The sequence below is a fragment of the Adiantum capillus-veneris genome, chromosome 6 (assembly GCF_014529385.1).
Source record: "Adiantum capillus-veneris isolate H3 chromosome 6, ASM1452938v2, whole genome shotgun sequence".
Lineage (NCBI taxonomy): Eukaryota > Viridiplantae > Streptophyta > Polypodiopsida > Polypodiales > Pteridaceae > Adiantum > Adiantum capillus-veneris.
Genome location: NC_140936.1, coordinates 117,230,296 through 117,253,628, shown reverse-complemented (window position 1 = coordinate 117,253,628; position 23,333 = coordinate 117,230,296). Strand labels below are relative to the sequence as shown.

General features: G+C 43.2%; 3 protein-coding genes across 3 annotated transcripts; all 3 read right to left on the bottom strand.

Moving 5' to 3' along the window:
• Positions 1-18,367: 18,367 nt before the first annotated feature.
• LOC147456138 (pentatricopeptide repeat-containing protein At3g53360, mitochondrial-like) lies at positions 18,368-21,748 on the bottom strand. Its single transcript, XM_086514687.1, has one exon. It carries the CDS (start codon positions 21,746-21,748, stop codon positions 20,087-20,089), a length of 1,662 nt encoding a protein of 553 aa, XP_086370813.1. The 3' UTR covers positions 18,368-20,086.
• A 39-nt stretch (positions 21,749-21,787) lies between these two features.
• Positions 21,788-22,360, bottom strand: LOC147456137 (putative pentatricopeptide repeat-containing protein At3g28640). Its single transcript, XM_086514689.1, has one exon. It carries the CDS (start codon positions 22,358-22,360, stop codon positions 21,788-21,790), a length of 573 nt encoding a protein of 190 aa, XP_086370815.1.
• A 12-nt stretch (positions 22,361-22,372) lies between these two features.
• On the bottom strand, positions 22,373-23,023 carry LOC147456136 (pentatricopeptide repeat-containing protein At4g38010-like). Its single transcript, XM_086514688.1, has one exon. The coding sequence runs from the start codon at positions 23,021-23,023 to the stop codon at positions 22,373-22,375; it is 651 nt and encodes a 216-aa protein (XP_086370814.1).
• Between the last annotated feature and the right edge of the window lie 310 nt (positions 23,024-23,333).

Below are 23,333 nucleotides of genomic sequence, written 5' to 3'. Positions count from 1 at the left end.
GTTGATGCTGGAAGCACACTAGCCATGGTGGGTTTGTTGATAACTAGGGCAACAAGACCTTGGTGATAGAGAGTTAAATGAACATGCGGCTCTTCAACATGGTCCTGCCCTACTAATTGCATAGGGAACGCTCCGGAGACTCTTAGCAACAATGCAGATTTCATGACCATTTTCTTTAGAGAACTTGTCTCTTGTTTTGAAGGTCAATAAAATGTCTAGAGGTAGCCAAGTCATGAAAACCCAACACGATCATTATCTTTCTTGATACGGAAGCCAACTACAAGTGACATACAACATCCATCAGAAACGCGACCAAACCCCCTTCTATATTTACTATGTTTCAAGAAGGGTTTGCACTACCCTAGACACTTTTTAGTGTCATTGATGTGATTTATAGGAGGCAACGTACAACTCTACTGAGAAACTAGCTCATCCTTATGTTTAATGATTGTGCATACTCATATTGAGGTACTTCTAGACAACCAATTTAAGCACAATAGCAAGGGGAAATATTCTCTTGAGTCTCTTCCTTCATTTTGGATGCCTACCTATGATCATCCACACTACCGCAAATGGCTACAGGTAGTTTCCTTGCTCTTCTACTTTGTGAAAAAATTAGTTTGTGATGTTGGTTGATGGTACTTGGGAGGCTTATCTCCTTCAGTTATTTTCTCTACTATAGTAAGGAAATTTTGGTGTAGCAATTTTGTGGTACAAGTGCCTTGATTGCGTACTACATTAAAAGACCATCTTTGACAAGGTTGACAACTTGTCACACTAGAGTGGCAAGCCCATGTTTGAAGAGGTTGATAGAGGATCCTCCAAGGGTTGGTGTCACACACGGGTGGAGGCACTCGCTTCCTACCTATGTGGCTCAATCAATAGGCTTGCCATGCCTCTTTGGTGTCACACCATTCAGTTGGACACCTCTTCTACAATTGAGCTGACATCAAGGCCATGGGTAGCACAACAAGAAGAACGTCCAAAACCCATGGCACCCCACCCTCGCCCAAGCTTGCCCATTATCCTTTGATTGGCTCTAGGTTGTTGTCATGTAGCTTTAACACAAAATAAACTTTTCCAAAACTCCTTGTCTACTAGCCACATGTGACTTTACCCGGCAATCATCCAGATTAAATTCAAAAATCCCCCCTCCCACTCCTTGCCACCTCACTTTTGTCCACTATCCATGTGTGTGTCAGGGCTTGCATGAGCAAGATTGATTAAAAAGCATTCTTCAACATGAGGTGCTACAATTATGAGAGAGTCTAAACACAAAATGCAGTGTGAATGTCTTCTATCATTAAAAAAAATTCAAAGAGTGGGCACCCTCTAATAAGGAGATATTTTGTCCAAGGGCCTTTCCACATTGGGGGCACCCACCCTTTGCTCTTTTTCTTTGGATAGATAAGAATGTTTTGACGATACAACTTTGTTGAATGATGCTCTCATCCTCACAAAAAGCAAGAATAGTCAAAGTGGATGGCTATCTGCCTCTGACACCTCAATGCTTCCCAAGGTGCTTTTTGGAGATGGACACCCAAATTTGGAAACTTGATCGGGGATGCATGTTGGTACATCTGATAAACATGCAAGGCCAACTTTAACTTTTTTCCCATCCAATAACTAATTGAAAACTTGACATGGCCACCTCTTGCCTGCCCTAGTGTGGTAGGGGATGCATCAAAGACCTAGTGCATAATACATTTGTAGGTAGATTTCTTAAAAGAATGAGAAAAAAAATTCGTACAAATTGCATTCCTTCAACTAGAATTTGTGCATGTTTCTCTTAATCAGCAAAGCCCATTAATCTTTAAATATGGTAACTTTCATAATCTACTTAGATGACAACTTAGATGAGAGAAGGTGAATGTCAAGGATACCCATTCCTACTCTCTCCTTATCCATGCAACAAGTTTTCTAGGAAACCGTAGGTATTCAGTTGACATGATCAATACCACCCCATAGAAACCTTCTTGTCATACTAAAACCTTATTCAATTGGCACTATGAAGGCATATAGAAGACAAAAAAACAAGATGAGGGAAAAAAGTTAATAATGATTCAAAGCAAAAACTCTAGCAAAAGAATTGGGTTGGTAATTCTACCAAGAGTTTAGCTTTTTACTAAACTTGTCCAACACCTAGTTCCATCTTTGATTGAAACCCATTGGAATTCCAAGAAGTCTGAGCAATTGTCCAACTAAAATGGGTTGACATTAAGCTTGTGTAATAATTGCAAGGTACACGTAATTAGCTTCAGTCCACTCCGTTCATGTTTTGCACACTTGAAAGTCCATGATTTGCAATCTATGTACCTCTCACAAATGAATTTATAATTTCAAGATAGGTTCTAATAATCCTTGCCATTGTTTTTCGTGGCATTTTGAGCTTGTTTGACTAAGGAAATCATTAAAGTGCTGGTATAACAAGGATTGAGTGTAGGTAGTCATAGACTATCTATATTGAGTTTATTGTTATGCTATGGTGCTTCTCTAGCCATAACCACTCCATTGAGTCTGACAAACTCATTGCATATCTATTCCCTGAGTATTGGCATAGAATATCTTAGTGCCAGATAGCTATGTTATTATGTCCGTCATGGCAATTTGCTAGGAGTCCTAGCTTGAATGAAATACCTAATGAGTTCTATATTCTATACCATGACTTTCCAACATGCTATATTGTTCAGGTCTAGCAAGAATCCCTGGCCATAGGAGCTCTTTCCCTTAATATAAATGCCAATGTTGTCCAACTAATTCATAAGAGAGGCTCAAGGGAGGATCTATCTAATTGGAGACTCATCACATGTTTAGCTTCTACTTTTTCCTCTCTCCTTGGCTAAAAGTCTCGGCCCTTTGATGTATCAATCTATCTTAAAAGTGTAGAAAGGATTTATTAGATTTCATTTTGGATGCTATCATTGCCCTTTGATAAGGAATGGAATATGCTTTTGTATCCAATCAAGATTAGGTTTTTTTAAAGATTGATTTTGATAAATCCTATGATATGATTGAATGAGAATTCATCTAAAATGCGTGTATGATATGGGTTGAGGAAGAAAATTCATAATATTTGTTCACATACTATTTGGTGATGCCTCTACAGGAATTTTGTGTATGATATGCGTTTCGGAAGAAACTTCATTAAGTTTGTGCACATCCTATTTCTGGTGATGCCTCTACAAGAATTTTTATTAATGGAGAGTTAATAGATCACGTCCCCTTGCATAAATTTTTAAGGAAATGTTGTCACCTCTATTGTATGCCATTTCATCTGACTTTTTGGGTTGGTTGGTTACTCTTGGACTTTCGCTTGGACACGGGTTTTTGGTCCTCCTTTGGTTGATCAAAAGTAGTTGCAGTATCTTTCCTAACTTTGGTGTTTGCGGCTTGCTCTTTCTTAGCCAGCTTAATAGTAGTATTGAATGTTGATACTAGAAGTTTCCTTCTCTTGGGTTGAGTCTATTTCTGTGAGGGGGGAGAGGGTTGGTGGGCTGTTGCGGATGTCCTCCTTGTGTACTTTCTACTTCTTTGGTACTTTCTCTCGTTATTTAGCCTTTCTCTTCAGGTCCTTCTTGATTTTTTTTTTGTGCATTAATCTGATAAATTTCTTCTTGCATTTTTTGTCTTCTTTCCTCTTGTTGTTTTATGTACCTTGTGGCTAATCTGATGAAATCTTGGTCATCCTTCTCATCGGTTGCTTTCTTCTCAAATTTTGCTTGAACCATGATTGATTTCCTCTTTTCCACTCTCTTGAGTGCAACTTCCATTGTTTGTCGACGGGCTTCTATTTTGAGGTACTTGTTGATCTTCTGGCTACTCCTTAGACAATTTTCCTTTGTCTTTTGACTTAGGGCCTTCATCTGAGCTCTCTTGAAACTCTAAGGGAGCATCACTCTGGGGTCCTTCATTCCATTCTTCTTTTAAGGTCCTCCCTTTGGTGTCATCTTTGGGAGCTTGTGAACTTGATCCTTTGGTGATTTTTTTGGCAGGAGGTGTCCAATCCTTGCACTGCCTTTGTATGATGTTTGGTTTTTTGGATAAGATCTAATTGTGTTGGTGTACATGGTAGCTCATTTATCATTTTCAATGCTTGACTTTGGTGGGCATAGGGCCTGCATTCATGTAAGATTTGTAGTTCTTATTGCACTTGAGGGTACCTTCAATGAGTCAATCTGGCGAATATGTGCGGACATCGCAGGGGACTACCATGTGTTATGAAAGCCCAATTGCCATGACCATTGCAATGTGTCTTAGTAATTGAGTGTATTGGGGAAGCTTCAAAAGCTAAAAGTGTTGAAAGATAATTCTTAGATCCATTTCTCTCTCTGAGAACAACAGATCCCTTTAGGTAGAATCTTGGCCCTTTAGCCGTACAAATGTCTTGTCATGGGCCTATTTTGTTTTGGTAAGCAGGTTGTGATTTCCTATTGGGATGTGAAGGGATAATGGTTTCTACCATTATTTGGTTCCATCTTTATTGGTTAACACCATTGCATTGTATGGTACTCATGAGCTCATGGACTCACTAGAAGTCAAAACCCATGGTGGCAATCTAAAGAATTTGTCCACTTGGATCATCTTTGCTACCTCCACTACTTTTTTTTTTATTGTGTAGTTGCCATAACTCTAGAGGAAAAACTATGGCTTTGATTCTCTTTGCATCTTTCTCATGAAACTTTGCTACAAACGACAACCGATGGCTATGTACTATCATTTTGACCATTTGTGCCACATTTGGTTGACGCCCTCCAATTTGTGCCATATTGGGTATGTTTGAAGTGCATGCTTTGTAGATCCAGCATTTGCTTTCCTGAAGGTATACACAAGCTCCAAAAAAGTGACAGGTGGCAACAACTGCGATAGTTGCCACTGAGGTTTGATTTGAACCTGATCACTTCCTGATGATTCCTTAACTATGGGGCTTCCCAATGACACCCTGTCTTACTCAAAATGATCAAATTTTTTTTCTTTGTCCAAAGTTTCAAGCCTGGACTTGATCAATTATTATAGAATTCGCTTTATCTCCACACAACTCATGACTTAAAATTTATCCAAAATTTACAGATATGCTCTACTAGAGTGTATACAAGTGCACAAGGAAGAATTCCTCAATTCACACCTCCATTTTCAAGTTATGTATACTTCTTTCATTTTCAGTCATTTTTGTTGTCAAAAGTCACAATATGGCATTCAAAAGCAACTGAAGTAAGTAGAGCCTTGTAGCTTATCAAACAGATCTTCTATCCAAGGCACTGGAAATTTGTTTTTGATAGTGATATGATTTAGTGCTCGATAGTCCACACACATACGGTATGTACCATCTTTCTTTTCCACTAGAAGGACTGGAGAACAAAAGGGAGAGGAGCTAGGTCTCACCATCCCTTTGTCAACCAATCCTTGCACTTGCCTACCGATGGCATCCAAACCCCACTTTTCAAAAGAATTTTGAGCAATAATGGCTCCTTGTGACTCAGCGGTCAAACGCCTTTCTCCTATAGTCTGACATTCATGGCAGGTCTTGCACCAGTAGTGCACATCCTTCACTACTGAAGGCCACCAAAAACCCGCTCTCAACACTCGAAACAGTACTTGACCTTTCCCCTGGTGTCCACTCTCCTCATGGCATTGCTCCAGTACCAAGTTAATCTCTTCTTTATAGAGCACTCTTCTCAGCACCCCGTCTCTGCCGTAAGTCATCAGGTCTTCACCTATTAGTGTAAATTTGTGTGCTTTCTGAACTATCCTCCTCCTTTGCAGTTTGGAAAAACCTTGAGGACACTGCCCTGTACTCAAAAAATCTTCCACCTCCTTCAATCACTCCCTGCCTGTGTATGCGGGGGGGCCACATATATACCTGCAACATGTACCTGCACTTTACTGCTTGCTAGCTGGTCTGCCTCTTGGTTGTGCTCTCTCTTCACATGCTTCAACTGGATTTCTCTAAAGAACTTCAACAACTTTTTGATGCCAAAGAACCAATGCTTTAAGGAATCTCATTTTACCTGCCATTGGCCTAATAGTTGCTTGATGACCAATAACACATCACCTTTGACCACCAACCTGGAAATGCCAAACTCGACGCATTGTTTCAAACCTAGATGGAGAGCGAGATATTCTACTTCATTGTTGGTATGGACATCCTCCAAATCATAGGCTTTTGAGAAGATTACCTTGCCGTGTGGATCATGTATCACCACACCTCCTCCAGCTTTCTTTATCACCCTCCTATATGCACCATCAAACCACATGGTAAAAGCTCCCAACAGGTCAGTCTCCTCTTTGGCTTCATCTCGTACTACTCTTGGATAAATAGGCAAATCCATAGCTTTGCTGACCAAAATGTCTGCCAAATGGGACCGACTTGTATGGTCAATCTTGAACTCAAACTCGAATTCCTACAACTCTACCACCCACTTCATGATCCGCTTCCCTAGTTTCAACTGTAGCACTATTTCTGGCAATAGATTGTTAGCCGTCAACACATAAAACTTACGCACACTGAGGTGCACTTTGAACTTTCTACAAGCAAAAACCAATGCCATGACCCACTGCTCCGCTTCAGTGTAAGCCACTTCTCCAGGACTTATCACCCTGCTTTCAAATTAGATAGGATTATAGCTCCTTCCTACCTTCTGCAGTAACACCGCCCCAATAGCCACGGTACCTACCGTCATTGACACATAGAAATCATCCTCTTGGCTTGGAGGGCACACAGTTGGTAGCTGACACAAAATTTCTTTCACCGTGTCAAAAGCTTCTTGAGCATCTTCATCCCATTGAAATCCATGCACCTGCTGAGCCTTTTTTTGGAGAGGATACGCATATTGTGACAGCATCCAGAAAAAACGCGACAAGTACTTGAGTTTATGTACAAAGGACGCCAAGCCTTGCACACTAGAGGGAGGCTCTATCAAGACTAGCGCCTTGACCTTTTCTGGATCTGCCTCAATTCCATTTTGTGACACCGCATGACCTAGCAACTGCGCTCGAGGTTGTGCTAGCTTGCACTTCTTAGGGTTTAGTTGACCTCCTTCTTCGTCCAGCCTTTGAAAACATAACCGCAGCTTTGACAAATGATCCGCCCTTGAGCTATAACATCCAATATCATCCATGAAAAATCTAATGAATCTGCCCAAGTAGGGACCAAACACCCTATTCATCCAGTCTTGGAAGGTGGCGTAGGCATTCAGTAAACCAAACGGCATCCTGCGATAGGCAAAGCATCCCCATGGAGAGATAAATGTCATCTTCAGCTGGTCTCCGAGAGAAATCCCTATCTGAAAGTACCCTGAAAATCCATCCATAATAGAGTATCTCTCGTGACCTGCCACCTGATTTAAGATTTCATCTTGGAACGGCAGCAGATAGTGGTTTCTCTTGGTCGCCGCATTCAATGGCTTGTAATCGACGCACACCCGCCATTTTCTATTCTTCTTAGGGGTTTTAACCACTGGGGAAACCCACTCCGACTCCTTCACGGGGTATATGATACCTGCATCTAACAATTGGTTAATCTCCTGCCAAAGATCCTCCTTCTGAATCTCCCCTAACCTCCTTAGCTTCTGCGCCTTTGGTTTGCACCCTTCTTTAAGAACTATCTTGTGCTCTGCACCCTTCGCTCCTCGTAAATCCTCGTATTTCGTCACAAATAAATTCAAAAAAGAGGCACACAACTCAACACAACCTTCTCTCTCTTTCTTGGTCAAATCTTCGCTTAGCATAGCAATTACCTCCTCCACACCTATGCCATGAAACTGTGGTTGCACCTCTCCTTTTGCATGGGAGCCTTCAATAGTGACCCCAAACAAGTCGGCATCTATCTTTAGCATATCATCCTCGCTTTCCTCTTCTTCAGTATCTGTGTACCCCTCATCATAGGTTGTCTCTGTCTCATATTCATAGCTTGTCGTATCACCTTTGTCTTTTTCTACCACAGGGTGAAAACGACTCTCTTTGGTCTTCAAATCAAGCACCACCTGTCTCCCTCTCTCCTTGTCAGCCAAGGTGAACACCCTGCTCCCCCAATCCTGCTTAGCCCCTATTGCAAGTAGCCATGGCCTACCTAAGATGATTGGATAAGCATTGTCACATGCTTTCATCACAAAGAAATCGATTAGGTACTCAATGCCCATCACTTTCACTCTTACGTCTTGAGCCACGCCCAAACACCTCGCTTTGGTATGGTTAGCCATCCTCATACGTACATTTAAATTAGCTACTGCTTTGACCCATGTTTCCTTCATAGCAGCCTCCATCATGACGCAAACCTATGCTCCACTGTCTATATAAGCCTGAACTTGCATCCTCTTTTCAATGAACGCATCCACTAGAGGAAGGACATCTGTCAGGCTACCCACTCTCAATGCCATGTTTTGTATTGCAGGCACATTTTCCTTAGCCTTTGGAAGCCTCGTGCTGACACTTGTAGACCACTGTCTTCGTAGCTTGGGATTTCAAGCCAACAACTGACCAAAGCTAATGTTAGCCTTTTGATTTTGAACATCGCTTACCAAGTCATATTCAGGGTAGCCTCGCCCTAGCTGAAAGTCTGCTTGCTTGATTTTGTGACACCTCCTCTTCTTGCTAGTTTTGGGTTGTTCCTTGCCTTCGTACACTTTCTCTTTACCTTTACGGGCCCTCATCTCCTACTCAGTTTCTGTCTCTCTTTCCATCCTTGCTCTTTTGTTGGCCAAAACTTCAACATCCTGCTTATCCACTCCGATGATATTCACCCTAGGGACTTCACCACCATCCGGAGGAGCTGGCTGCACTTGATTCTCAACTACCTACTCCCTCGGACCATTGAGCTATGCTTGGCCTCTACCTCTACCAAACAGTGGATAAATACCGCCTCTTTCTCTTAGCGGATGAGGGCAATCTGGCGCATAGTGTCCTTCTTCACCGCAATTGTAACACCGGCCACGCGGTGGCCTTGCCCTGCCTCTTGCTCCTCTGGGTTCACCTGTATCCATCACGCTTAGCCGCAATTCCTGCATTTGCTCAGACAAATCTTGCACGGTTCGCACCCAATTCTGTGGCACAACGGCTACACCTCGATTTGTAGGGTTCTCATCATGAACAACATCCCTCGAACCCTGAGTTTGGACCACCGCTTCATAACCGACACTCCCTATTCAATCTTCTTTTTTATTTTCCTGCTTTTTGCCTTTGCGATGGCCACTGCACCATTATAGTTTTCTGGGCTCTCAAAATCCACTTTCTCCCTCACTTTAGGATGCAGGCATGCCATGAATTTATCGAGCTTGAAGTAGTCGCCATTGGCCAACTGCATGGCACTCGCTAACTCTGCCCAGCACACTTCAAAACGATCCAAAAACAAAATGAACTCTTCACTTACATCCTGTTTGAGTGCCTTCAGTTCGGCATCCATCTCCAGTCAGGACGCCTCTTTGTGGAAATCATGTAGGAAACGAGTCCGCACAGCCAGCCAAGCATACCTCGGCTCACCTTCCAAAGCTTCGTACCATACCTTTGCCTTTCCGCACATCACCAGAGGAAATGTCTGCGTCTTGCTGTCCTCGTTCGGCATACGCAACGACAGCATATACAGCTTAAAGTCTGCAACCCACTCATCAGGATTTTCTTCACCTGTAAAAATCGGCCCATAGCTTCGAGACACCATGTCGACCAACACCAAAAACTACTTCTCTTCACTTAACTGGGAGCAATCAGTGTGCTCCTCAGTGGGGGCACCAGAAGATGGAGAGGGCGAATGGTGGACACACCAGACACACAAACAGCTGCCCCTATATAGCTCAAGGTATTCACAGCACCCCTGCCCTCTCGAAAACACCTTCAAAAAAAGAAACTCACACTAGCAGGCCTCGCCTGCACTTCGCCCAACGCACACACGCTTTGCACGATCACCCCAATCTTGCCTGCTTCCCGCTCTTTCACAACTCAACACCTCTCTCTCTTTCTCTCTCACACACACAGGGGGTCCGAGGGGGGGGGGGGGGGGGGGGGGCGCACACGCTCACACACACCGGCACACACCTTGGGGACGAGCAAGGAAAAAAGGGGGAAAGGGGGGGGAGACGAAGCCAAAAACTGGTAATGATAGCTTCCCTTGCTTCAAAAAACAATGTACAAGATCCATGTAATCTGCCCTAGGCCACAACATAGCCATCACCAATTCGTACAGAGGGACACACACCTCCCTCACCATTCAAATCCATTGGGGCACACCTCGATAGAAACTCCACCGATGTCTTCGCTTGCATAGTAGTTCCTCTTTGTGGAAACCCTCGATGGCTCCCTCTTCTTCCAAGCCCTCGTGCTCTCGGATCGCTTCACGGACCACCCATGTCGGCTCCGACCACTCTACGCACGAAGCTTCCTCTTGGTAGCCTTCGTTGGCCCTTTCCTCTGTCCAGTGTTCGCTCTTCCGAGCCGCTTCCCGACGATCCTTCTCCCTTGGGTGTCAGCTTCGATCACACTGCACACGCGAAGTGCTTTCTTCTTCCTCAAACTCAAAGCAAAACCCCAAAAAATCCACACAGCTCGAGAAAACGCCCCCTTCTCTTTCCTTTTTCTTCCTCTTAAGCCCCAAGAAAAAACCAAGCAACAAAACCTCCTATACGCTGCTGTTTTTTCTTCCTCTTCTATACTATACTTATGCAGCTTAAAAATTTCAAGCAAGAAGAAGACATAGACTTATCATGCATTGGTTCACTTCACAAAAGTTTAGACCAAACATGTAATGTAAAATGCAAAAGTGAAGGGTCAGATTTGACATGCGTAGGGAAATGAAAAGCCTTTCAAAATGTACAATGTAAAGCCCAAAGACTTTCAACTATATATAGAATAAATGTATAAATTTAGTTTCACTCCACCTATGCAAGTAAACATAATTTTGGTGGAGATTTTGTTATTTGATAAAAATTTGATTTTCATTGATATATTTGGCTTTGTTTTATCAAGGGGTTTTTTTCAAGACTAATATTGATACCTTTTATAAATTTTTGTGTAAGTTTTTATTTTTAAAAGCGGTTGAGAAAAAGAAGAAGGTCACATGTCCGCGCATCAATTTAAGTCGGTCTCGCTTTGAGGGCATGCATTCAAAGGTAAGGGTTGTTATCTACATTATTGAGAGAGAGAGAGAGAGAGAGAGAGAGAGAGAGAGAGATTTTACGATTGAGCTCATGGGGACTCCTACTCACTAGGGACACCCTTGCCCTTAAGACATTGTTATTTTCTTAATATTATCATGTATTTTCAAAAGAGTAGCTAATATTTTTTCCATATAAAACAAGAAAAATGTCTTGAAATGGGTAAAATGTTTGAAAAAAAACAACCCTAACATTGGCATGTCAAATGGGGATATTTCCCAATTGGCAGGCCTTTTATCAAGTCAGAGTTATTAAATCCTTTTTATTTTTGAGAGTTAAACCATGTGCCACCCTAAAAAATCTATAAAATTTCTATATTATGATGGACACACACACACACACACACACACACATATATACACACACTAACTAATGTCAAACATCTATCCCTAGAAAAAAAGAAGAAGGTTTGACTGTTTGTGAGTCGACTGCATTTTGTATCGCTTTGGGGACATGCATGCAAATTATAGGTTGTTTTACATGTCATTGGCCATGAGAGAGAGAGAGAGAGATATATAGAGAGAGAGAGATAGAGAGAGAGAGACAGAGAGAGCTTTGGTAATGACCATATTCCCTGCATCTGTAGCACAAAATGGGCCGATTCAATGGGCGAGTCAAAGGGGGAGGTGTTCCTTGCTCCTGGTGCATGGAGTTGGAAGTGGAGACATAGAAGCTTTGAGGTGATGAGGGAGCATTGGTATGATAAAAGCTCTGAGACAGAAAAGTACTTTACATACCTTGCATAGGAGGGGTTGTCAATAAAGGTGGTATGTGGTGTGGATGGCCACAAGGAGAAACCATGTTGGATGCAGGTGCTGGTCCTTGTTGAAGAGTAGGACCAAGACTTTGTTGTATTCGTCGCAATCCCTTGAGGTAGTAGCAATCCTTGTCCTCATGTCCAGACTTTTCACAGAAGTGGTAGTAAACCCGGGCATTCGTGTGGAGGGTGCCCTGGAGAGCGGCATGAGCTACACCAAACCATAGCCTTAGTCTCCTGCTGAGACTTGAGCTCTTCTAGCTTGCGCTTGATCTGTTCCAATGCCTCGTGATGTGGAGGCTTCTCCTGTCTAAGAGAGAAGGACCTCTCCTCTTGAAGCGCGCGTTGTATCTTTGGGGCTTCCAGTTCCTTGCATAAAGAAGTTAACGGATCAAAAGGAATTTCCGAAAACACTGAGGGGTCTCTACCTAAGGGGAGTTGGTGAATAGCTTCCTAGCTCCCTCTATCCCAGTAGTAGCCGCGAAAAATTCCTCTAGAGTGGCTTCAGGTCGGAGACTCTCTCGGAGTTTTTGCTGAGAAGTTTTGGGAAGAGCCTTCTCCACCCACTTGGTAATCATAAATTCACCCGGTTGCTGAGGAAGCTTGGCAACCAGAGACTTGGTTTTAGTCATGAGTTATGCAAAAGTCTGGCCAACTCATCCAAAACCTTTTCCTGGAAGTCACCTGGCCTGAATGCTGCACAGAATTGTTGTCTTAAAGCTGTCCAAGTTGGAAAGTGATTCGCTGTAAACTGACTGTACCACTTGTCTGCTAAACCATCCAAGGTTGATGGAAATAGCACCAAATAAGCATCTTCTCTATTAAGACCACAACCTCTACAGAGAGATACAAATCTCCTTGCATGGTCATCTGCATCTTCTGAGGAGAGTCCCTTGAAAGTAGGAAACTTGAGGTTTACCTTGGCCAAAACACTGGTTAATTCCTCCATGGCCTCTTGCTCAAGAGCCTGTTGCTCAATAGCTTGCTGTAACAAAATGGGAGAGGGCTTTACTGGGGAAGGTGACTGGAAGATGTAGAACCCGATTGAGGAATGGATGATGCCGTATGTAGAGGTATGGGTGATGGGGTTGGTGGATTCTACTAGGTACCAAGGGTTGATGCCTTCTATGGTAGTACTTCATAGGACTCAGTAGTGCGCTTTGACGCTCTAATGACCGCCTTGTACGTGTCATGCAGTAACCACAAAACCAACCAAGCTTTGGGCAAGAAGACCTTTAAATGGTTGAACACCGGTCCAGACTCTACTAGACCAAGGCGAGTGACTAGACCACCTAGCTGGTCCAGTGTGACGAGGAAGGACTAGACCAGGATGAGAGCTAGTTGGACCAGGACGAGAGAGGACCAAACCAGCAGGCTGCACTGTGCAAGCTGAAGTAGGCAAGACCGGGTAAAAACCAGCTAGCTCCTCGATTTTGTACCTCAACAGAGAGTGAGACTTCAGTTGAGGTCCCACTGGGCTTGTCAAAAATGAGAGCACTTGTAGCGTGGATAGTGTGTCGTGCTCTCTATAGTGGTGCTCCTCAGTGCAATGTGCATGACTTCTCACTCAAACAACAAGAAAACACAGAAAACCATAAATAACAACAAATCAACACAAAGACATCAGCAGACCAAAACATATGGACTCCACTATCTCAAAGGAACTAGTACAGACTCTGGCGTGGCAGCACACTCAGCTCCAGCCCAGAACTCACGGGTACAATCGGGATGTCGAGGCTCAGATGTGCAAGGATGGTGGAGACATGCTGTGTGTATAGACTCACTCAATAGACGACGGCGCTGGACCATATATGAAAAAGAAAATCTGTATGACCCAAGAGTTGCTACTCATATGTACAACCATAAAGAGCCACCAACGGCTCATAAATGTCAACCATCTAAGTCTATCTCCAAACTGAGTGGTGGTGGTGACCTAGCCACGATGTCCACTAGACCACGTCCGCATCCCTACCACGTGACTGCCAGCCCAGAGAGTCCGTCCAGTGTGAACCAGACCAGACCAATTGTACTAACTGTGTGTCCTGTGAAAGTGACATTGTAGCCCTGCTACACCAAGAATTACAAGAGGTGGTTCAGACACAGATCAGCCGGCTTTTGGACGCTAACAACAAATCCAAAAAGCAAAAGAAAAAGCACAAGAAGGGGACTGATTTCCCGGGTTATCTGGGTCATCAATCTTCTTTTGCATCAACAAGAAAGCAGAAGAAGGATGTACAATTTGAAGGACTACCCAGTTCTTCTTCTTCTGACAGTTCTTCTGGCTCTTCTGACTCGAGCGAGGAAGACAGAAAAGGTAAAAAGGGAAGCAAAAAGCAAAGATTCGGAAAGGGCAAGAAAAAGGCAAAGAAGCCCAGATTTTGCCCACTTTCTGACAGTCATACAAACGAGTCATCCTCTGACAATTCAGACTCCGACGATCACATGTTTTATGCAAAGAAGAAGCATTTTTACAGAGCCAACCAATATGACTTTCTCGAAGACAAAAGCAAGCAAGTAAAAAAAAAATCAGAGAAGGTGGATAATCGATTATGGAGAGTCCATTAAGTTTGACTCCTTTTTTGGGTTCCGAGATGCTCCGAGGGCTTTGGCCTTCATTCACCAGTTTGACATAGCTTTCTCTGGAGGGCATTACTCAAAGAACTCCAAGATTAGGAGGGATACATCTTTCTTCAAGGAAAATGCGACAAACATGGTGGCCCACTCTTCTTCTAAGGAAGGAAGCTCGAGTTAAATGGTTGAAATTCAAAAGGCTCTTTAGTTATTCTTGGCTGACTCGGGAGTACGAACGAGATATACGAACCGCTTGGAATCACCTTCGGATGACCAAGGGAGATTCTTTGGATGCTCATTGCGAGAGATTTTGGAACTCTTTTCTACCAACCTCTTCATTTAAGAAGGTCTCATTTAAGCAACAGACTGAGCGGTTTTGCTGCGGACTTCCTACAAAGATCCAAGACTATTGCTTGGAACAAAAATAAAATTCTATTCAAGAATTGATGGGTCATGTGAAACGGGGTTTTGCGATACATTCGGGAAATTTGACTTACCCCACTGATGAGATCTCGACTCAGAGAACCCAACAAACTTCTAATAATGAAAGTAGAAAGAGAAAGAGTTCCCAAGAAAAGAAAGACTAGGATACACAACCCCGGTTCACTCTTCGAGAGAGGGCAAGTTACATCAAAGAAGGAAATTGTTTTGGATGCGAGGAACATGAGCACGTCTCCGCGAAGTGCCCCAAAAAGGCACAGCAAGAACAACATGAAGACAAGCAAGAGAGTTAAAGAGCAGCTAAGAAACGTGGCAGAAAAGGCAAGATGAAAGCAGGACTGGTTCCAGATTACATGGGTACTGACCCAAGCACGACGGTACCCAAGCACGATTGATGAAAGTACATAACTTTGTCGAGCTTGGGGCAAAGTAAAAGATCATTTTGTTTGATGGAGGAGCCAAGGCCAACTTCATTTCACCTGAATTGGCGACGCGGCTCAAGATTACACCCAATCGGACCACCAGCAGAGGCAGTTCTTGCGGCACCCGGACGGGACATAGCCATTACACCTGTCATTGGCAAACTTGGGTTGCATTGTCAGGGGTATTTGGGGCACGAGGACTTTTACATAATGCCCTTGGAAGGTTGTGACGTCCTCCTTGGAGTCCCTTGGCACCGTGGTCAATTATCAGGCGAAGAAAGCGACTTTGACAAATGAAAAGGGCCGAAAAATTATACTTGATGTAAAACTGAAGGGCAAGTCTATCCCTATTGTATCGGTTCGGTCATTTCCAAATTAATGAAATCTAGTCTGTTTGTTTACTCAATCTATTCGAAAGAGTTAAATGATGAACACAGAATGGATATGTCTGAACTAGATAAAGAAAGCTAAGATTTTTGCTACACTCATGCCGACTGCTTTTCTGAGGGCCTACCAGGCGAGTCACAACCATCTCGTCCTAAGAATCATACTATTGATCTGATACCTGGAAGCACACCACCGATCCGGCCACCTTACTGTGTTAGCCGAGCCCAGAATGAAGAGAGTATGAACCAAGTGAAAGACCATTTTGGAAGGGTCTTATCCAACCGAGTACGTCACCCTACTATGCTCCGATCTTGTTGGTTTTAAAGAAAGACGGATCTTGGAGAATGTGCACTGATTAAAATCACCTTCAAGAACAAATTTCTGATTCTGATTCAACTTGACTCCGCGAAGGTAAGGGAGGTAAGAGAGTCGCCTATGCTTGAGACAACATATGATGTTCGCTTATTTTTGGGTTTGTGTCAAGCATATAGTTCTCACATGATGCACTTTGCACATACTGCTGCGCCATTGTCTGATTTGTTAAAGGGTGTCAAGACTCGCCGTCAGCACATTGTCATGACCGACGCCGCTAAGAGTGCTTTTGAAGCGCTCAAAGTAGCAGCCACCGAGGCGCCATGCCTCGTCTTGGCCTATTGGGATGAGCCTTTTGAGATGTGGACTGACGATAGTAGCATTGCCCTTGGCGTAGTGTTACGGCAAAACAACCATCCAGTGGCATTTCTCTCTCGTAAACTAAATAGTGCGGAGAAAAATTACTATGTCTATGATAAGGAACTTCTCTCTGTCATTCATGCATTAAATCATTCGAAGCATTTTATTTATGGGTGTGAGTTTGTCGTTCGCACAGATCACCAGCAGTTAAATGAATTCAATCTATTCCTTGTGCACATTGGAATGATATGCAAGCACGATGGTCTCAATTTTTTGAAGAATTTCGTGGTATGATTGAGTATGTCCCTGAAAAAGCTAACCCTATTGCGGTCAAGTTCTCGCTCTAGAGTCCCATTCTTTTCTCTCTATTCAAGATGTTAGTTTTAATACAATTACATGGGTTCACAGTTTGAGAAGCATTGGTTACAAGCACTGAATGCATAAGGTCCGTGCAATTACCTCGTTCGTGATGATTGGCTTTTCTTTAGGAGCTATTTTTGTGTATTGTCTTACAGAGCACCCATTTTGCATGATGCACATGATGCTTTGACGAGTGGTCATATGGGTATTAATGCTATATTAGAAAAGGTTGAACGGTTCTTTTATTGATCTAAGATACGTAAGGATGTGTATAATTATGTTACTAAGTGTGTTGTGTGTCAAAAGGTTAAAGGCCCTCTCAATAAGCAACAAGGACTCTACTCATGTTGTTGCCTATCACTAACGGACCATTCAAGGACATAACTAAGAATTTCCTTTCACGTCTGCACAGAACACGCAATGTCTAACCATCATTGATAGGTTTAGTATTTTGCATGTTAATCCCTTGCAAGCTTAATGTTATTGCACAAGATATTGCACAGTTGTTCATCAAGCATTAGTATCCATTGTGTGGTCTATCCAAGTCTATTGTGTCGGATCGTAATACTAAGTTCACATCCCATTTTTGGCGTGCTTTGTTTGAAAAATTTTGGCAATAAGTTAAACTTTTTGTTTGCATTTCATCCACAGTCTCATAGAGAAACTGAAATTTACAGCCAATTGGCTTTTGATGTTCTCAAATCGTATATAGATGATAAGCAATCTAAGTGGGAGCAATATTTGCCATTAATTCAGGTTGTCCTCAATGATTCGTTTTCAAGCGCAATTGGTCGTGCTCCTTATGAGGCAGCATTTGGCCGACCGTTTCAATCTTTGTTGACTAGGTCCATTTCCAAAGTTGATCATGCTAATTGTGTTAGTCAAACCTATGCGGAGGTACTCAAAACTATTAAGCTTCAGCTTAGCAAGGCTCAAGAGTCCTAATCTAGGCATGCTAATAAGCATCGACAAGATGTCTCATTTAAGGAAGGTGATTGGGTGTTTTTAACGATCATGAAGCAATGTCTCAAGCAATCTCAAGCAAGTTAGTAAGAGGTGTCCTAAACTCTCTTTTCGTATATATGGTCCGTTTTCGATAGTCAAAAAAGATAAATGAAGTTTCCATGCAATTACGTTTGCCACCTTCTTGGACAATGTATAATGTTTTCCATGTTTCTTGGCTTAAATTGTTTCAACGTGACCCGGAGCGTTCCAGACGAGGAGCAACCAGAGATCATTGATGAAGCCGAAGTTATAGAGCCAAAGCAAATCCTTTTGCACCGATTCAAGCACGGAACAAAGAAGCAAGCAAGACAATACTTCTTGAAGTTTAAGAATCGAGGTCCACATTAAGTGGCTTGGGTGAATGAGGAGTTCTTCATCGATTATCCGGATTTGCTAGTCTCATACGAGGGGGCCATGCAGATCGGTACACATACCTCACCTTAAGCAAGAGGAGATGTCATATGCACATGGCTCTATGTGCCACGTGGACTTGCTTCATCGACTTCCAAAGCCAGTTTTCTCCTTCTTCCTAGATAGGGATGTCTAGCATCTTAGGAGGATTAGTACCAACAATTTTGTGAACATGTTCGCAGGACTTGCATGTCCAAACAAATCCATTAGATTAAGGTTTTCAGTCTTGGATCCTCTTGCATAAATGGTTTGTATACGCGTTTTGATAGATGTTATTACACTACAGTGGGCATCTAACATGACGTGCATGTAGTTTTAGGTTAGAGAAATCCGACGTGCCAGCCCGCGCGTCAATCGGATTCTCGGATCGGTAGATGTGCACATTTGCACCCAATTTTGAACCCCGTTCTAGTTTATTAAAATAAATCATTTATGATTTATTTTGCAGGGAAACATGGTGGAGAGCTGCCCTACCTAAGCCTTAATTATTTATCCCTACAAAAATAGCCTATAAAGGAAGAGCATTTGCTAGCATTTTCAGTAAGTTGAGAAAGTGCTCAAGGGAAGCAGCAATTAGCCTAGCATTTTCAACGTTTTCAACAATCAGCCCTAGCATTCAGATCAGCCAGCATGACAGGGCAGCGTTTTTGCTCCACAACAACATTTTCAGATTCATAGCAGATCAGCCAGCGTTTTCAGATTTCAACCTGCTTCCTCGCGACGGATCGGCTCAGATTCTGTGCTAGTGTGTTTCTTGTTGCGGTTTGGTACTTCGGCAGCCCATTGAACCTCCCCTCAACCATTCCCTCGCCGGCATCGAGTGTTCCATTGTTATCCATCATCGGCATTGTCGAGATCTGCATTTTCAGCCCTTCATTCCTCTCACATTGGGAGTGCAAATCAACCCCTTGGCGGCCATCCACAATCCCCCATCAAGAAGGATCCAAGGTGCATTAAATCAGCCCGGAGGTGCCTCTTCTTGAGGAGTTACCACGGTGATTTGTCGTCATCGAGTCAATAGAGTCTGCATTGAGGTATCGCATTGTGTATACATTCCATTTACGCGATCTAAAGCAAATACCACATCGGTAACGGTGTAAGGGGGCCTTGAGAGGGTTGGTTGGGACCCCATCGGGTGTCGCTCTTCTCTTCTCTCTCTTTCTCTCTCCCTCTACACATCTCTATTGCATTCTCTCAGTCCCTCTCTTCAATTGAAAGTAAAAGGAACATTCGTTGAAGCACAAAGCATTCACTAGCGCAAGGAAAAAAGTTGGATTTTTTGGAAGTGTAAAACTAAATCTTCACCATTTCAATTCCATTGCACCTGACATTGGGTGGGGTGGGGACCCGCCGTCTTCTTGGTGTCCGAATGTATGTTTGTCTCTTACACAGACACACAATCCTTTATGAAGAGCAATTAAACTTTCATGAGCAATTGATGGGTGCAATCTCAATGGAAACATATCACTCACTGGTTAAAGCCACAAGGTTAATCATGATTCCCGCATTTTCGATGGCTCGTGTGTGGCATAATGAGGACAGATTGAAGGAATGTGGACACCAGCCAGGGCCCCACTGCTACTAGCCATGCCCTCATGGTAAGGGCACTCTAGACTCAATGATTCACAGAATTCTGCTATTTACAGTTCCATTGGCCCGACTAGAATCTACTGACAACAGAATTCCCTTACCAACCCAGGAGGAGCAGTTGCCACGGGCTCCCAACTCCTACTGCCACTCATGCTAAGCTTCCCCGGTCCTTGTCTAGAATCTTTGGGCCATAGTAAAACCTTCGACTGTAGCAGGCATCTCCGTCTACATTACAGCAACAGGCTTTCCCTCAGCCTCCTAATTTTAAAGCTCACAACTCTTCAAAAACAGCAGATTTGATCTATACACTAATCACATCACCTTGCTCGTCTTTTTCAGTCTGCAGCCACTGCATTACTGCTAGAAATTAAAGCAGAGGAGTCTCTTTGAGAGCTTGCACCTGCATAGATACGAGACATTAATACATAGGAAGCTGAGTCCTTGTTGTCCAGACGCAAAACATGCTCAAAGGCCTTGTTTGCAAGCTCCAACATGCCCCAATGTTGACAGGCACTCAATATACTGCGGCATACCACAAGGTTTGAACCGACAGGAGGCTTTTGAAGCGTTGTTATAGCCTTGTCCAATTGACCTGCACGATTGAAAAGATCAAGCATGCATGAATAGTGCACTTTGGTTGGAATAAGCCCATGATCTTCGCTCATGGACTCGTAATATGTTTGGCTTATATCGTGCAAGCCTCTACGATTGCATGCGCTAAGTACAACTACAAAACTTACTGAACTAGGCTTGATTCCTGCTCTTGTCATCTCACTAAAAGCCCAGAAAGCATTCTCACTTTGTCCAAGCTGTGCATACCCTGCCATGAGTGTGGTCCATGACACCACATCGCGGACTGGAAGCCTGTCAAAAACCTGCCTTGCTATGATGAGTAAGCCACACTTTGCATACATACTGATTAAAGAGTTGACCAGCACCTCAGATTGTTCAACAAGTCCTTGTCTTTCAATCTCAGAATGTATTTCGCGGCCTTTGTCGACGGCACCTATGCATACACAAGCTTTCAAACACGAAACAAGCGTGATAGCGTTAGGAGCAATGCCCAGACTCTGCATCCTATGAAGACAATTGAGTGCTTCCTCACCAAGCTCATGTTCAGCATACCCCTCGATGAGAGCGCTCCACGACACAACATCTTGAGTTGAGAGATTGTTGTCAAACAACTGTTGGGCACTGTCCAAGGAGCCACACTTGGCGTACATAAAGAACAAGCAGCTGTTGATTGTAGGGTAATCTTCCGTTAAACCACATTTGAGAACCTCAGCATGTATTTCTTGGCCCTTCAATAGCGACCCTATAATGCTGCAAGCTTTCAAAGCATAAACAAATGTAACGGCCATAGGAGAGAGAGCGCTAAGTTGCATCTGTTCGAAACACCTTAGAGCTTCTTCACCATCTCCATGCTCAATATATCCTGCAATAAGTGAGGTCCATGACCAAGAGTTTCTAACAGGAAGCTTACTAAATACTTGCTTTGCCATGCTTACAGAACCAAGCTTAGCATACATGTCAACTAATACACTGCCTGCAATATCATCCTCATGAAAAAGTCTAGTTTCCACACTCTTTACATGCGTCTCTAGACCTTTAGACATGGCTCCAGAAAGGCCACATGCTTTAAATCTTGAAACAAATGAGACTTCATCAGGAAGAGCACCCTCAAGTTGCATCTGCTCACAACGCTGAAGCGCTTCCTCTCCACATCCATGTTCAGAGTATCCAGATATAAGAGTGTTCCATGAGATCACGTCTCGAATGGAAAGTTTGTCAAAAACTTGTTGTGCTATGGAAAACAGCCCACATTTAGCGTACATGTCAATCAAAGCGTTTGCCACAAGATGATCCCTTTCCAACAAGCCCTGTCTCTCTATCTCTACATGTATGTCCCTTCCTTTATCAGCTGCTTTAATGCTGCCACAAGCTTTCAAGCTAAAAATCAAAGTGACACTGTTTGGCAGGGTATCTTTAGCTTGCATTAGGTCAAAAATCTTGAGAGCTTCTTCAGCATACCCATGTTAGGCACATCCAGAAATTAGGGTTGTCCATGTTATAACATTTGGAGCTGAAATACTAGTAAACACGTCGTGCGCTTTGGCAAGTTGGCCACATGTGGCATACATGTCAACTAGTGCATTTCCGAGTGCGATATCCTTTTGCAGAAGTCCCTGTCTTTCAATCTCTGCATGGATATCTTCGCCCTTGGAGATGAACCGCATACTAGAACATGCTTTTATGACACAATTAATTGTGATTGCATTGGGTTCAATGCCCTTGACTTGCATTTCATCAAAACAATTAATTGCTTCCTCACCATGTCCATGTTCAACATATCCCGCTATCAGTGAAGTCCATGAAACTATGTTTCTCATTGGAAGCCCATCGAAAACTTCTTGAGCAGTATCAAGCATACCAAATTTTGCATACATATAAACCAAATTGTTGCCAATTACAGTATCTTTACCTGACAGACCTTGCCTTTCCACCTCTGCATGTATTTCTTGTCCCTTGGTCACATCTCCTGTTATTGCACAGGCTTTCAAACTACAAATGAATGTGATGCGATTGGGAGAGATACCTTTATCTTGCATAGCTTGATAACACTAAAGTGCTTCCTTACCTTCTCCATGTTCAACATATCCTCCAATAAGTGCTGTCCACGAGACAACATTATGTATCGGGAGATCATCAAACACTTGTTGTGCTTTAGCAATAAAGCCACACTTGGCATACATATCAAGCAAGGTACTGCCGACAAAAGAGTCCCTTTCCAACAATCCCAATGAAGCAACATGAGCATGGATTTGACGGCCTTTTTGAAGGGTCTTGAGCTGTGTGCACGCCTTAAGAGCGGCCACATATGTAGTCCCACAGGGACATAAGGTGTTATCGTTTTGCATGTGGTCATAGAGGGTAAGGGCACAATGTGGATCGTCCGCTTTGACATAACCAGAGATAAGAGAGGTCCAAGATGATTCATGGCGGATAGGCAATGTGTTGAAAACCCAATGTGCATCATGGAGGCTTCCTACATCAACCAACATAGAGACGAGAGAGTTACCAATTGATGTATCAGCTTCCAAGCTATGGTGGCACATGTGGTAGTGTAAAAGGTGGATATTTGAGCGGTCTCTCTGCGCTGTACACTGTTGCCAAATGTATGCAAGGTCGTCAATCGGTAAGGAACCAGCAGGAGGCGTTGAAGGCAGGAGTTTTGCCAGACGAATGGTATTGAAGATGTCAGTATTGGCCATGCTTTCCTGCGTACAAAGCAATAATGCCAACAAGTCCAATGGGGTAGCATCGTTTGATCTGCAATGTTCAAGCAGAAGGTTCTGACGCAGGAAAAATACATCAGCTAAGGAGGAGTAAATAAGTCGTGAATTCCTGTGATCGTATGCTCTGAATGGACAACGTGCAAGCCGCCAGAGCCAAGAGTTACAGAACTTGTATGAATGTGGGTTATACTTATACGAGCTCACGTGACCAGCCTACGGCGGTCCCGCTCGCTCTTACCAGCAAGCTTTAATAGAACTTTACACTGGCCAATCTTACACTCACACA